The sequence below is a fragment of the Lolium rigidum genome, chromosome 2, assembly GCF_022539505.1.
Source record: "Lolium rigidum isolate FL_2022 chromosome 2, APGP_CSIRO_Lrig_0.1, whole genome shotgun sequence".
NCBI classification, from domain to species: domain Eukaryota; kingdom Viridiplantae; phylum Streptophyta; class Magnoliopsida; order Poales; family Poaceae; genus Lolium; species Lolium rigidum.
The window spans coordinates 71,923,098-71,936,775 of record NC_061509.1 but is presented as its reverse complement, the minus strand read 5'-3'; the positions used below and the strand labels follow the sequence as shown (position 1 = coordinate 71,936,775).

Here is a 13,678-nt window from a genome sequence, read left to right as displayed (position 1 = left end):
ACTTTGGCTTTGCACAAATGACAAGATTTTTAACGGATTTTTTAAAATCTTATATAGCTTATCTATCGGCTTACTTATGACCATCTTGGAGGATACGGTACGTGATGGGAGGGCTCCCTCGCGTTGTCCCCTCCAGGCGACGCAGGGGCGAACCGTAGCCCCCAGCGCCGCCACCCCCTCCCCTCCCTCCCCGCATCGTCGCCTCTGGAGGGCGCCGCCGGCAAAGGCCGCGCTGCGCCCGTGATTGGGGCGGCGGGGATCTGGTCTCGTGGCCCTCCTCGCTGCGGGATGGAGGTCAGCGCAGCGCTGGGGGCCCTCGCCGCTCCTCCGCGGCGTCTCCGGTGGCCCAAGCCTGTTGCAGGCTCCCGGTGCAGCTCCGGCGCCGCCCCGTCGTGGTGACGGGCCCCAGCATCGTCTCTGGCCAGAATCGATCGCAGCCGCCGACCCCTGCAGATCTGGCGCCGCCCTCCCATCGTGGTGGTGGGTGTCGGGCCTGGATTTGCTCGGGATAAGCTCCTGGCTCAGGTTGCTGGTCCCTGCATTGGAGTCAGGTTGGCGGCACGGTTGGGTGCATGTCACCTCAGGCACAGTTGGGGATGTGTCTTGGCTGCCGGGGCAGGGGCTCCGGGCAGTAGTGCGACGCTGCTCCAGGGGTGGGTGGCGCTTGCTGATGCTTGCTGGTTGCCAGCCGCGGATGCTCGCGGGCGATGCTGTGGTGGCGGTGGTAGCATCCGGCTCTTGTCGCCGCCTCGCCATATGCTTGGCGGGGTGCTGTGCTTCTCCATGGATGGCAGGTGACATAGGCATCCCTGTTGAGCCTGCCGAATAAGGTACCCGGGGATAAATGAAGGCCAACGACCCGAAGTCTTTGAAGCTCGGAAGCCCAATAAGCGTTGATATGGAAAATAGATATATTAGGAAATCTTGATGTAATACGAGAAGGACTCGTGTAAACCTTCCGAACATTGTAATCTTGTACGATACGAAAGCCTCAGCTCCACCTCCTATATAAAGGGGAGCCTAGGGAAAAAGAAAGGATCAAATTATTCTTAACACCAACACTAGTTTTTAGCAGTCGAGTACCTTTTCGGCTGAAACCTTCGAGATCTACTTGCCCTCTACTTTCCGCGAAACCCTAGTCTACAACTTATAGGCATTGACAAGTTAATATCTTGTCAATTGGCGCCGTCTGTGGGAATTGGAGGCGACAAGGAGCTGATCTCGATGGCATGTTCAACATCGTCGACATCATCGGTGGCAAGCAACGCGATGGATGTAGGTAAACAGATCAAAACTGGTCTCGTTGATTTTGTTACTCACCCTCCCGCCCGTGTGGATGCATATGCCTATCTGGAAGAGCCAATGGAGATGACGTTCGAAAGCTTCCACTTCCGCGTCGAGAGAGAAGTAATGGGATTCGTAGCATAGAAAACAAAAAAATTCCTACCGCAAGAACGGAAACCAAGCCAAGATGCAATCTAGAAGATTGTAGCAACGAGGGGATCACGAGACTAACCCTTGAAGATTTCCAAAGCCTACGAGATTTGATCTCGTTGTTGCAGAAGATGATCACTTGCCGCTTTCAAAAGCGCGTAGAAGATGTTGACGGTGCCACAGTCGTGCAGCACCTCCGTACTCGGTCACATGTTCGGTGTTGATGAAGACGTCCTTCTCCCCGTTCCAGCGGGCAGCGGAAGTAGTAGATCCTCCTCGGAATCCCGACAGCACGACAGCGTGGTGGCGGTGGTGGTGGAGATCTCCGACAGGGCTTCACCAAAGCGTATGCGGGAGAGGTGGTGGAGGAGGGCGGCTAGGGTTTGGGGAGAGGGGGGCTCCGACCACTATGGGGTGCGGCCAAGGAGGCTTTGGTGTGGCCGGCCCCCTCTCCTTGCTCCTCATTATATAGGTGGAACCCCCAAGAGTTTGACTCAAAGTCTTCGAATAAGACCCCAATCCAAAACTTGCCATAAGGACGAAACCTACCCAAGGTGGGACTCCCACCCCTTCCTTGGGGGTGGGGGGTGGCCGGCCACCTATGGTGGAGTCCACCTGGGACTCCTCCACCCCTTGGTTGGCCGGACTCCACCTTCGATGGTGATTTCTTCCGGACTTTTCTAGAACCTTCTAGAACCTTCCATAAATGCACGGATCATTTTCAAACTTAGAAAATGACTTCCTATATATGAATCTTATTCTCCGGACCATTCCGGAACTCCTCGTGATGTCCTGGATCCCATCCGAGACTCCGTACAAAACTTCGAACTCCATTCCATATTCCATATCTACTTAAACGACATCAAACCTTAAGTGTGTCACCCTACGGTTCGTGAACTATGCAGACATGGTCGAGACCTCTCTCCGACCAATAACCAATAGCGGGATCTGGAGATCCATAATGGCTCCCACATATTCAACGATGACTTAGTGATTGATTGAACCATTTACATACGATATCGATTCCCTTTGTCACGCGATATGTTACTTGTCCGAGGTTTGATCATCGGTATCTCAATACCTTGTTCAACCTCGTCTCCAACAAGTACTCTTTATTCGTACCGTGGTACGTCATCTCTTATGAACCATTCATATGCTTTCAAGCTAATTAGACGACATTCCACCGAGAGGGCCCAGAGTATATCTATCCGTCATCGGGATGGACAATATCCCACTCTTGATCCATATGCCTCAACTCATACTTTTTGAATACTTAATCCCACCTTTATAACCACCCATTTACGCAGTGGCGTTTGATGTAATCAAAGTACCCTTCCGGCATAAGTGATTTACATGATCTCATGGTCGAAGGACTAGGTAACTATGTATCGGAAAGCTTGTAGCAAATGAACTTAATGACGTGATCTTATGCTACGCTTAATTGGGTGTATGTCCATTACATCATTCATCAATGAAATAACCTTGTTATTAATAACATCCAATGTTCATGATCATGAAACTATGATCATCTATCAATCAACAAGCTAGTTATACAAGAGGCTTACTAGGGACTCCTTGTTGTTTACATAACACACATGTATCAATGTTTCGGTTAATACAATTATAGCATGGTATGCAAACATTTATCATAAACATAAAGATATATAATAACCACTTTATTATTGCCTCTTGGGCATATCTTCAACAAGAAGGATAACATCGCCTGCGGCACCGATTTTTTCGGGACCGTTAGCGGTTGATTCCGATTTCTCAGGATCATCGGCATCAATCGAGTCAAGCGACGAGGAGACTTCGTTGGCAAGCTACATCAAGCCCGACACCGGCAGAGAACTCGCCGATCTACTCGGCGGGATGTCTTTCTAGTCGTTCACGGATTCCGATTTGGACAGCGACTCGGAAAGCATCGACAACTTCAACTTCATCGACATATCTACTTCTGTTCGGGATGTCTTCGCCGATCGTTACGACGGTGTCACCGACCCCGAAGATGAAAACACAATGCAAAATATCATCAAGTCTATGCAATTGGTGACTCAAGTCGCTAGGAGGATGAAACATCCAGGCTTTCGATGATTTGGGAAATCCATACATCGATCCAGCTGATCTCAAGCGAGGATTGAGAAACAAATACGTCGTGCCAACACCGCGGGAGAAATTACAACTTCCGCAGGTAGCCTGGGACAGAGCAGCAAGAGCCATGGATGGCACGGAGTCGATGACTACCACAACTACATTACAAGAGATGCAAGCGTATCAATATAGACCCACTCGCGCCAGACGAGAAATAGAAAAAGAAAAAAGTCATACTAGAGCAGAGAAGAGATGCGGCCTCAGCGTCGAGTAGGCGCAGAGCCAACCTGAGCCAACACTCAGGAACCTCGGGAGATAGTCACCGAGCAGCACGCACGAGAGGAAGATCTCGGCTAGCTAATGTGCTTGAGCATGAAAGAGAGAATCTGATACAGAACCTCGACATGTCATTTATGTCGATAGATACAAGAGGGCACATCATCCCCAAAACACCGGAAGCGGGATATATGGTGACACATGATTTCATATTAGCATCTAAGCCACCTGCAGGAGATCCCAGGGAAGCATTGTATAACATGGCCATGGCAGGAGTTGGAGTCATGTGGACAACAATACAAGGAGCAAGTGCGCCGCAACCCGAGAGCGCACCAAGGCGAAATAATCCTCAAACTACTTCGGCAGCGTGAGATCCTCCTCGAGCTTGGGATCCAAGAGACACAGCGATACAAGCGCGAGCCGATAGAGCACGGCAGGAGAGAAGAGAACATCGGCAATCACCAGAAGTCGACGAAGAGGATATGTGCGGGCTCCCCTGTTTTACTCGATGAGTCCGTAAAACTCGGGTTCCTTCTGGGTTTAAGTTACCCGACAATTACAAGAAGTTCGATGGCCTGCAAGAACCAGAGGACTGGCTGGTAGATTACCTGGAAACAGTGAAGTTAACGGGCGGAAATCGAGCAACTGCAATGCAGAGCATCCAGGTTCACCTTAGTAGAGCCGCAAGATCGTGGATAAAGAAATTACCGGAAGGATCCATCGACAGCTGGGAGACTTTTGAGGACCTGTTCGTGAGAAACTTTCGATCAACGTGCAAGAAACCTGCTGACGAGGCGGTTCCTCGGCAATGCCCACCTTGAGGGGCTTGGGTTTTAGAGAAAGGCGACGAGGGAAGTTCCGGGAGCGAGGCGGTACACGACGTACCCAGGTTCACGCCCCCGCGGTGGAGGGTCGCTAAATTGACGAGGCGGTTCCTCGGCAATGCCCACCTTGAGGGGCTTGGGTTTTAGAGAAAGGCGACGACGGAAGTTCCGGGAGCGAGGCGGTACACGACGTACCCAGGTTCACGCCCCCGCGGTGGAGGGTCGCTACGTCCTGCTAGCAATCCACTATATGAATATATGTATACAGGGGGCCGCCATAGGCGGAGTTGTTGGATCTAGTCTAGTTCTAAACCGCGGGTTGCGGTGTCTAGGCGTGTCGCCTCTATGATTATGCTTCTGATTGTGCGTGTCCCTAAGGGGTGCCCCTGCCTGGCTTTATATATCAGCCAAGCTAGGGTTTACAAGAGTCCTAGTAGGATTCATATTGGAGTCTTCTTTCCTTGTAGTCCAAGTTGAGGCGCGTGCTGGTCCAGCTTGTCGAGTCCTCGTGCTGGTCCACCTTCATAGTTTGCACCGGGTATGGCAATGTTGAGTATCCGAAGGGTTATGCCCACGTCACCTGCATCGATAGAAGTGTTGAGGGCATGCAAACAGAAGTATGACGAACCAATGAGGATGTACATCCAGCGGTGGAACATCATAAAAAATTCGGCAGAAAACATATCTGACGAAAGAGCAATCGACGCATTTGTCGCGGGGATCCGAAGAAGAGACTTAATCGAGGATTTGGGCAGATCCAGACCAAGAACAATAGCAGATCTCATGGAGATAACGAATCGTTGGGCGGATGGCGAAGATGTTGTTCATAATAAACGGCACAGATCACCTGAAGAAGATCGCAATAGAAACAACAATCAAAATAGGCGACGATATTCTCGTCAGTTTTCAGATTATGACGGTCCCAACCAAGTGGCGGCTGGCTTCCGAGGAAACGGTGGAGGAAATCATCGGGATGATTACCAGAGAGGTAACGAGAAGCGCAATGATCATCGAGACGCGCCAAGCTCCAGTAGACAAAATAATAGGCCAAGGTTCCCGAGGCCATACAATGTATCACCAGCAGATCTTCTGAACGGGCCATGCTAGATGCATTTTTTCATTGACAATGAGAGAAAAAGGCAGCCAGGGCACCTTCAGAAGGACTACCGAACATTCCTAGCTCTGCATAGATATGCAGAGCACACAATTGCACAAGCATTAAATAGGGAACCAAGGAGTGAGGTTCACCTGCCACCTCCACCCGCGATTACTAGTGAAAATCAACATCGGTTGCAATTGGTGGCAGCTCCAACAAACCCAAGTCCTTACATTGACACAACAGGAGCAGTGTCGATGATTCAGAAAGGGAGACCCTCGAATTGGACGACATGGCAGAGAAGATGCCTCCACCAACCATCGAGTACCTCAATTGGTCAGGGCAGGACATAGGATTTACTCCAGCAGATCACCCACCGTAAGTACCACGACCAGGACAAACAACCATGATTTTACCGGCAGTGATCGCAGGATTCGAGGTCTCGAGTATATTCGTAGATGGAGGGAGCAGCTTAAGTCTCATATACGCAGACACTTTGAGGAAGATGAATATCTCCCTAGAAAATCTGACTCCAACAGATACGCGCTTTCATGGCATCACACCAGAGAAGCCGAACTATCCTTTAGGAATAATAAACCTCGACGTGCAATTTGGAACTCGAGAAAATTACAGAAGGAAGAAGTTGGAATTTGAGGTTATCAATTTTACGTCGCAGTATCACGGTATATTGGGTCAATCCGTGTATGCCAGATTCATGGCTGTGCTGCATTACACATACTTGTTATGGAGGATTCCTGGTCCCAAAGGTCCAATCACAGTGAAGGGAAGTTTTGCTTTAGCAGAAAAATGTGACAAGGACTTTCATAAGCTTTCCAAAACTATCGGGATGCAGGCTGAGTATGCAGCTTCTAGGCTCACCACCGAACGCTCGGGGGCTCCAGCAAATCAAGAAAAAAGAAAAGGCCAAGGAAGGTTCGGGGGCTGCAGCAGATCAAGAAACAAACGCATCAGAAGATGAGGAGGAACCTGAAGAGGTTATGATGATACAAGTCACATGGATGCAGGTTTACGTGGCATACATCACAAGGAAAGAGATACCCGAAGATCCGGTAGAAGCACGACGAGTTATTCGACGATCTAAGGCGTTCACCGTGGTCAAGGGAGAATTATACAAAAGGAGCATCTCAGGAGTACTCAAGTGGTGCATCACACCCAAAGAAGGGTGAGTTATATTAGAAGATATACATGAGGGAGTATGCGGCCACCACGCAAGCAGTCGAGTGTCGTGGTTTCCCAAGGAAACAATCGTGGCTATCGTCAGCACTGATGTCACTCCAAATTTCTATCAAATATAGCGACAGGAAAATTTTGAGTGCTTCAGCAGAGAAACTTCGAGAGCCCATGATCAAATACAAAGCATTTGCTCATATGCTCAGAGGCTACTCTTATCAGAAGTATTATTCATACTTCTGATAAGAGGACAAGGTAGCGAAAGACAAGATAAAGTTGGCGAAAAATAGCAAAGATTGAGCCTACAACCAAGTACAAGCACTTGGCTGGCACTTGGATGTAGCCTCGGGGGCTACTCCCATCGGGAGCGCTGGTCGCGCACCCGATGAAATTGAAAAAAAAAAGAAGGAGCAGCAACAAGTAAAAAAAAGGAAAATTAGCGAGAAGGCACTACAAGTTGAGCCTACAAACACTTGGCCGTAGCCTCGGGGGTTACTCCCATCGGGAGCGCTGGTCGCGCATCCGACGAAATATGAGATCATCACATTTTCGAGTTATATAACTCGAAATATACTCCCATCGGGGGGACAAGATATTATGTCATCATATGACTCGAGTAAATGCGCCATTCCAACAGCCGGAAAAAGAACTCGACAATATATTCTCAGAACGCGTCCGCCATGGTAAAATTTCTGAATGCCATAATCTTTTACGAAGGTAAATCCCCGAGATCCGTCATGTGCGGCGTAGTATCGCACCCGGATGCGCTCTACTACTTTATCCGTGTCAACAGACGCGAAGAAAAATCCTAACGGATGCGTTAGGTACTCGATAAAATTCAACTGGAATTCGGCATATGGTAAGACCTTAAGCGCCACATGTCGAATTAAGCCAGTATCCCAAGGTCGAGTCCAGGGACTTGACCTTGAAGTAGGTTTTTGCGGGATTTCTACAAGAGCAGTTAACTGGTACCTGATCTGTCAGATGAACCAGCCCCTTTAACCATTATCCCTGTACAAGATATAAATACTCCGAGTAAAAATATTACAACGATTCATAGAACTTGTGAATTGTGTTACAATGGAAATTTTACTCGACTCTACGATTCAAGCAAAATCTTGGCGGCTACTGACATAGGCATCCCTATTGGGCCTACCGAATAAGGTACCCGGGGATAAATAAAGGCCCATGACCCGAAGTCTTTGAAGCTCGGAAGCCTAATAAGCGTTGATATGGAAAAGAGATATATTAGGAAATCTTGATGTAATACAAGAAGGACTCATGTAAACCTTCCGAACATTGTAAACTTGTACGAGACGAAAGCCTCGACTCCGCCTCCCATATAAAGGGGAGCCGAGGGAGAAAGAAATGATCGAATTATTGTTATCACAAACCCTAGTTTTTAGCAGTCGAGTACCTTTTCGGCTGAAACCTTCGAGATCTACTTGCCCTCTACTTTCCATGAAACCCTAGTCTACAACTTGTAGGCATTGACAAGTTAATACCTTGTCAGCAGGGGTTGCTCCGAGGCGGCATGGACGGGCTGTACATGCTAAGGTCGCCGCAGCGATTTTGGCGGTGCGCGGCTGGAGTCGGCGTTGATCTTGGCGTAGTTGACCAGGGGTCTAGGTCGCTGCGTCCCCTGGGATGGCAAGACTGGTTGTAGTGTTGCCGGCGCTGCCGGCTTTGGTTCCCACTCTGCAGTCTCATGGTGGTGGCTGGCCTCGGCGGACATCGGCGAAAGCTATGCAAGGCCTTGGCCGCTGTGGGTGACGACGATGTCCTTGACGCCGTGTACCTTCTTGGAGGCGTCACCAAATGTCCCTCCTTTTTCGTAGTTGGATCACGCCGCCATGCTTAACTTGCGCGCTTCTCCGATGGCGCAAAGTTCTCTTCTTTGGCTTTAGGCACACCCTCTTCACCTTCTTTGTGCTTGTCGCCGCCATTGTCTCCGTGGCTACATATACACGATGTTCGGCCTGGTTTGGGCGGCCTCCTAGATACCCAGGGGTGGTTTCCTAGGCCGACATCGTGCCGCAGGTGATGCCGGTGGTTTCTTCCTTACGCCGTGGGAGCAATGTGTCGTAGGATAAGTGTCAAGGTTGCGTCTTGAGGGGTGGTGTTGGGCTAGGGCGAATGCCCGGCAAGACCTCGGCCGGTGCGGGTGATGGCGGCGCCCTTGGGCGCCGCTCTCCTCCTTGGAGGCTTCTCCATCAAGCCCTCCCCCTTTAGTATCTCGAGATAGGAAGATAACCACGCTCTGACGGTCATGGGTGCGCTTTGCTTAAGCATGGGAGATCTGTTAGTTCGGGGCAGTTCTTGGCGCCGTGCCCTTGCAACAGAAGACAATGTTTCCATAGTCGGAATCAAGCTCTCTGCCTAGTTAGCTAGTGTTTTGTAGCTTGTTTCTCTTCTTCTTTGTTGCTCCTTTTGGTGTCTCGTAAGCTGGTAACCCCAGCATTTCGTTGTTTTTTCTTTCTGTTGTTGCTACCGTTGTACGCCTGGCCGGTTGATGGCTTTGTAATTCAAAGTCGGGCTTTCGAGCCTTATGTTTAAAATACGGTACATGATAGATACTTTTATGCCACGTGAATGGCAACATGATATACAAATTGGTCCTCAAACATCTTAGAAGATCTACGGTCTACATGATTTATGTTTTTCTCATATTTTTTATTTTTCCCTTTTGTTCTACTAGTGTGGTTGTGTATCTTAGCTAAGCAGTGGGCAAAAGCTCATGTGAGTTATATCATCATGATATCATCTTATATGAGTAATAAACCATCTTTTATTGGAAAAAAAACGGTGAAACGTTGACATAATCAAGCGCAAGCACAGTCAGAAAGTTCGTCGGCAAACCTCAGGATCAGATTTAAGATTCGTCACGTATGCACCGTACGTTCGCTACCACCCACCCGTTCCTCGAGCAGCATAAACCGGCTTGCGCAGCTCCTTCTCGCTGTGGGCGAAGCGGCAGCCATCGCCATAAGTGCAGCATCCTCTGGCGAAGTGCCCGCACAGCCTGGTCTTGAAACAGTCCGACTGCCCTCCGCCGCGGACAGATCCTCCGGCCGGGTTCTTGTCACCTGCCGGCGGAGGGGCAAAGCCACCGAGGCCGAAGCGGCTCAACTTCTCCATAACCATTTCGCTAGCGTTCTTGATCTGATCAAACGTGCCCTCCAGCTCGACGTTCTTCAAGCCGGCATCTGAGTCGTGGTCCCGGATGCACAACTTGGCGCCGCTGTCCCAGGATATCTGCCTGATTGTTGCCCCGCCCGTCCCAATGATGATGCCCGCGAGGGACGCATCGACGCTGATCTTGGCCGTCGCCGAAGCGCCGAAACTCGGCGGAGGGGCGGTGTTGGGATTTGCTGCTTCATCCGGTGCATGGTGACCGGCGTGCCTTTGCCCCATGGGAAGATCCTTCTTGTCTTGTGCAGAAACTGGATCACCCAGGACACCCACGTTTGTGATGGCCTTGTAGCCGCCCGGAACGTTGTGGATGAAGTGACAATTCTCACCGAAACAGCAACCGATAGTACTGCAGGATAAGAACATCACGTTTATCAGTAACTGAACAAGCTAGAATATAACCAGGTTTGTGGTGGAACTGAAGAAAAATCTGAAGAATTAAGCATGCGTCATACAGGAGTAGCAAGATTAGACACGCAAACTCAATGGGGCAAAGGCATGAACCATCAGAATAAACTGAAGAAAAATCTGTACTGGTTTGAAAACTCCGAGGATCTATGCAGGAATAACGTCAGGATAAGCTTCATTCCAACTGTTGAGCACGAGGAGTAACTTTTTTGGAAAATATGCACGAAATAATTTTGTTACTATCTCAGGATTAAAAATCACAAGCCTATGATAGGTCACTCCACACCGAGAATTTGAAAAGAGAAAATGTTGCCGAATGTCGCAGATACAATTTCAAAACCATACAGGAGGGAAACCGTTCCTGTCACAAACCCGTTCTAATGATATGCGGAGAACTAGTTCAATGCCAGATGAGAGTTCATCTTAAGTTGGATTATAACCTGAAGAATCTCCAGTCATTATTAAACAAAAATTTACCTGAAGAACCTGGTGCATGGCTTCGCGCCAGTTTTAAATGACTCCGGTTCTGTGATACCAACCCAAGTCCATCAATCAATCATGCTAGTTAGTACCGAAGATGTGGAGACGAAACGGTGAGGCCAGTTTCGACACCGTACTCACCTCGGCCGTGCTGAGGCGAATCCCCTTGGCTTCCGCCGGATCTTCCAGCCGAGCGGGCACGCCAAGTCTCCGCACGAGAAGAGCAGGACCTGCTCGCCGCTTCCAACAACCACAGCTTCACGTCATCCGGGTGCTTGGACATGTCGACGCCGGCAGGCGGCGCCTTGCAGCCCTCCGAGCTGCCGACGGCGACCAGGAACTCCCTCGAATACGTTATCCTCTTTTTCTCCCTCGCGTCGACGTCGCCGTTCCCTTCCCCCTCGTCCTCCCTTGCACCATGCATCGATCGGCCGGTCAGTTTAATCGGATCAGTCGGTCACAGGAAACATTATCCTGCCTCGATCGATTGGTCGAAAGCGCGACAGTGGCGAACGAATGTGCTTACCTCGGCATGGAGATTGAGGCAATAGTAGCATCATCAGGAGGCGCCGTTGAGCTCATCTCGCCGGCGGCTGAAGTTCAGTTCAACACATGAGTAAGAAACAAATCTACTCCGTAGAATCATTCCACGCAGTCTCTTGCAGCGAGCGCAATATGTATTCCCCGGGAGGCAAGCGGACGGACGGACGGCGGATCGATCGCCGGTAGAGTAGTCAAGCCTAGGGACCGTTACCCTTCATTGATGGGAATTGGGAATGGGATGGGAGACGTAGCGGCGCATGCTCACCTATTTCACCAATCGAGCCTTCGCCTCCGTTGCGGTCGAATCGCAGCAGAAATGAATGCATCCAGTACGAGGCGTCCCTCGTGTCGCTGATCGGTCAAAATGATTGGGCGGTGGACTGGCTGACACGAGCTTCTTCAACTCCCAGGAGCTGCACGAGCATGCATGCATGCGGATCTTCTGCCGTGGCAATTTATGGCCGCGCCAGCATCCGAATGTCACCGTTAGACCAGTTACAGTAAGAAACTAAGAATTACTAGTTTACTACTACCTCCGTCCCAAGGAATAAGGCGCACGCGTATTCCAAGACAAACTTTGACCATAAAAATTGTGTAACAAAATCTTGGTTATATTATATGTAATTAGTATCGTTGGATTCGTATTGAAAAGCACTTTCTAATGATGTTAATTTTATACAAACAATCTTTATATATTTGAAGTAATACTTAGTCAAACGAAAAACACGTAAAACGAGGACGCCTTAATCCTTGAATCGGAGGTAGTACTACTAGTACCTCCGATTCAAGGAATAAGGCGCCCTCGTTTTACGTGTTTTTCGTTTGACTAAGAATTACTTCAAATATATAAAGATTATTTGTATGAAATTAACATCATAAGAAAGTGTTTTTCAATACGAATCCAACGATACTAATTACATACAATATAACCAAGATTTTGTTGCTTAATTTTTATGGTCAAAGTTCGCCTTGGAATACGCGTGCGCCTTATTCCTTGGGACGGAGGTGCTTCGCTGCGCCGGCTACACTGCGTTTAACACTGTGAGGTATGTGTGATGAGATTTCAGGTGTTTTCACGCTTATTTATCCTGTTATTGTTTTTATCACCACCGATAAAGTAAAAGTGGCATTTCTTGTGGTATATGAAAAGAAGGGATCTATGGTTGCAAACTTGCAGGGGCGTTGACACAGTGGTGTGGCACTTCACCAAGTTTGCCAAGTGCACATGCACTTTTGTCTATGAATTTTTGGGAGCACCTATGCGATTACCGGTCCCTGCATATAGTGGAAAAGTGCGCTTTGGCCAGTGAAATTTGAGTTGTTTGTTTTGATGTTTTTGTGTGTTCCCATGATGGACCAAACAACCTTGATCCTGCAGGAAGAATTTTCAGCATCTAGTATTCACTGAAGACCTAGTAGACTAATTACATAATCTGACTGGCCTAATATGTTTCATAAATCGAAAACACCATACATAAATATATTGTAATCATTTATTTGTAGCATACAGATTCGATCTGTCATACCAGTAAAATCAACTAAACATGCAACTAAATCTGAGCACACCACCCTGATACCAAATATCTAGCAATAGGCACTTTAACTCCCGTTTGGAAAAAGAAAAAAAATGCGTATACAAATACGATACGGTTCATATGAAGTATCAGATATTTATTATTAGAAGAAATAGATTATGGAGTTGCATACAAAAACGAAAAGGGGAAATATATTTCTGGAATAATGCATAAGCAAATGATGTATTTCAGCCTAGAAACGAACTATTACTCCAGGTTGTATGACAGCCACCATAGAAACAGCGTAGTATGATGGAAGCAAAGATCAACATGGACACTTGTACCAGGCTGATAACGGTAGCGCACCATAGAAACATCGGTTCAAATATGTCGTCGTGGTGAACAGACAGATGCCATAGGATGGCTTAGATTGGGGCCGAATGGACGCAAGAGGATTCGGGGGAGGGTTTGTGATCAGGTGTGATGAACTTCCGGATGGTTTCCTCAAGAACTTGGCCAGGGCCAGAGGTTGAAGAAGAAAGACACAAGGAAGAACTCGCTCTAGATCACCAAGTTCATTGATTCAGACAAGTTACAAGTTACAGGTTTTTCTCTATCTCTCGTGGTCT

The 13,678-nt window shown here is 48.5% G+C and overlaps 1 protein-coding gene across 1 annotated transcript; it reads right to left on the bottom strand.

Moving 5' to 3' along the window:
- Positions 1-9,816: 9,816 nt before the first annotated feature.
- On the bottom strand, positions 9,817-11,416 carry LOC124689873 (zinc finger CCCH domain-containing protein 14-like). Its single transcript, XM_047223331.1, has 3 exons — positions 11,134-11,416; positions 10,990-11,038; positions 9,817-10,453 (listed from the first exon to the last, which is right to left on the bottom strand). The coding sequence occupies exons 1-3, from the start codon at positions 11,414-11,416 to the stop codon at positions 9,817-9,819; spliced, it is 969 nt and encodes a 322-aa protein (XP_047079287.1).
- Positions 11,417-13,678: the final 2,262 nt, after the last annotated feature.

Bases quoted from the DNA above. Each gene is read 5' to 3' on its own strand.
- LOC124689873 (XM_047223331.1), bottom strand. From the start codon at position 11,416: ATGCATGGTGCAAGGGAGGACGAGGGGGAAGGGAACGGCGACGTCGAC. The intron at 11,039-11,133 runs GTGAGTACGGTG...TTGGTATCACAG, and splicing joins TTCGCCTCAGCACGGCCGAG to AACCGGAGTCATTTAAAACT. The intron at 10,454-10,989 runs GTAAATTTTTGT...CTTATCCTGCAG, and splicing joins CCATGCACCAGGTTCTTCAG to TACTATCGGTTGCTGTTTCG.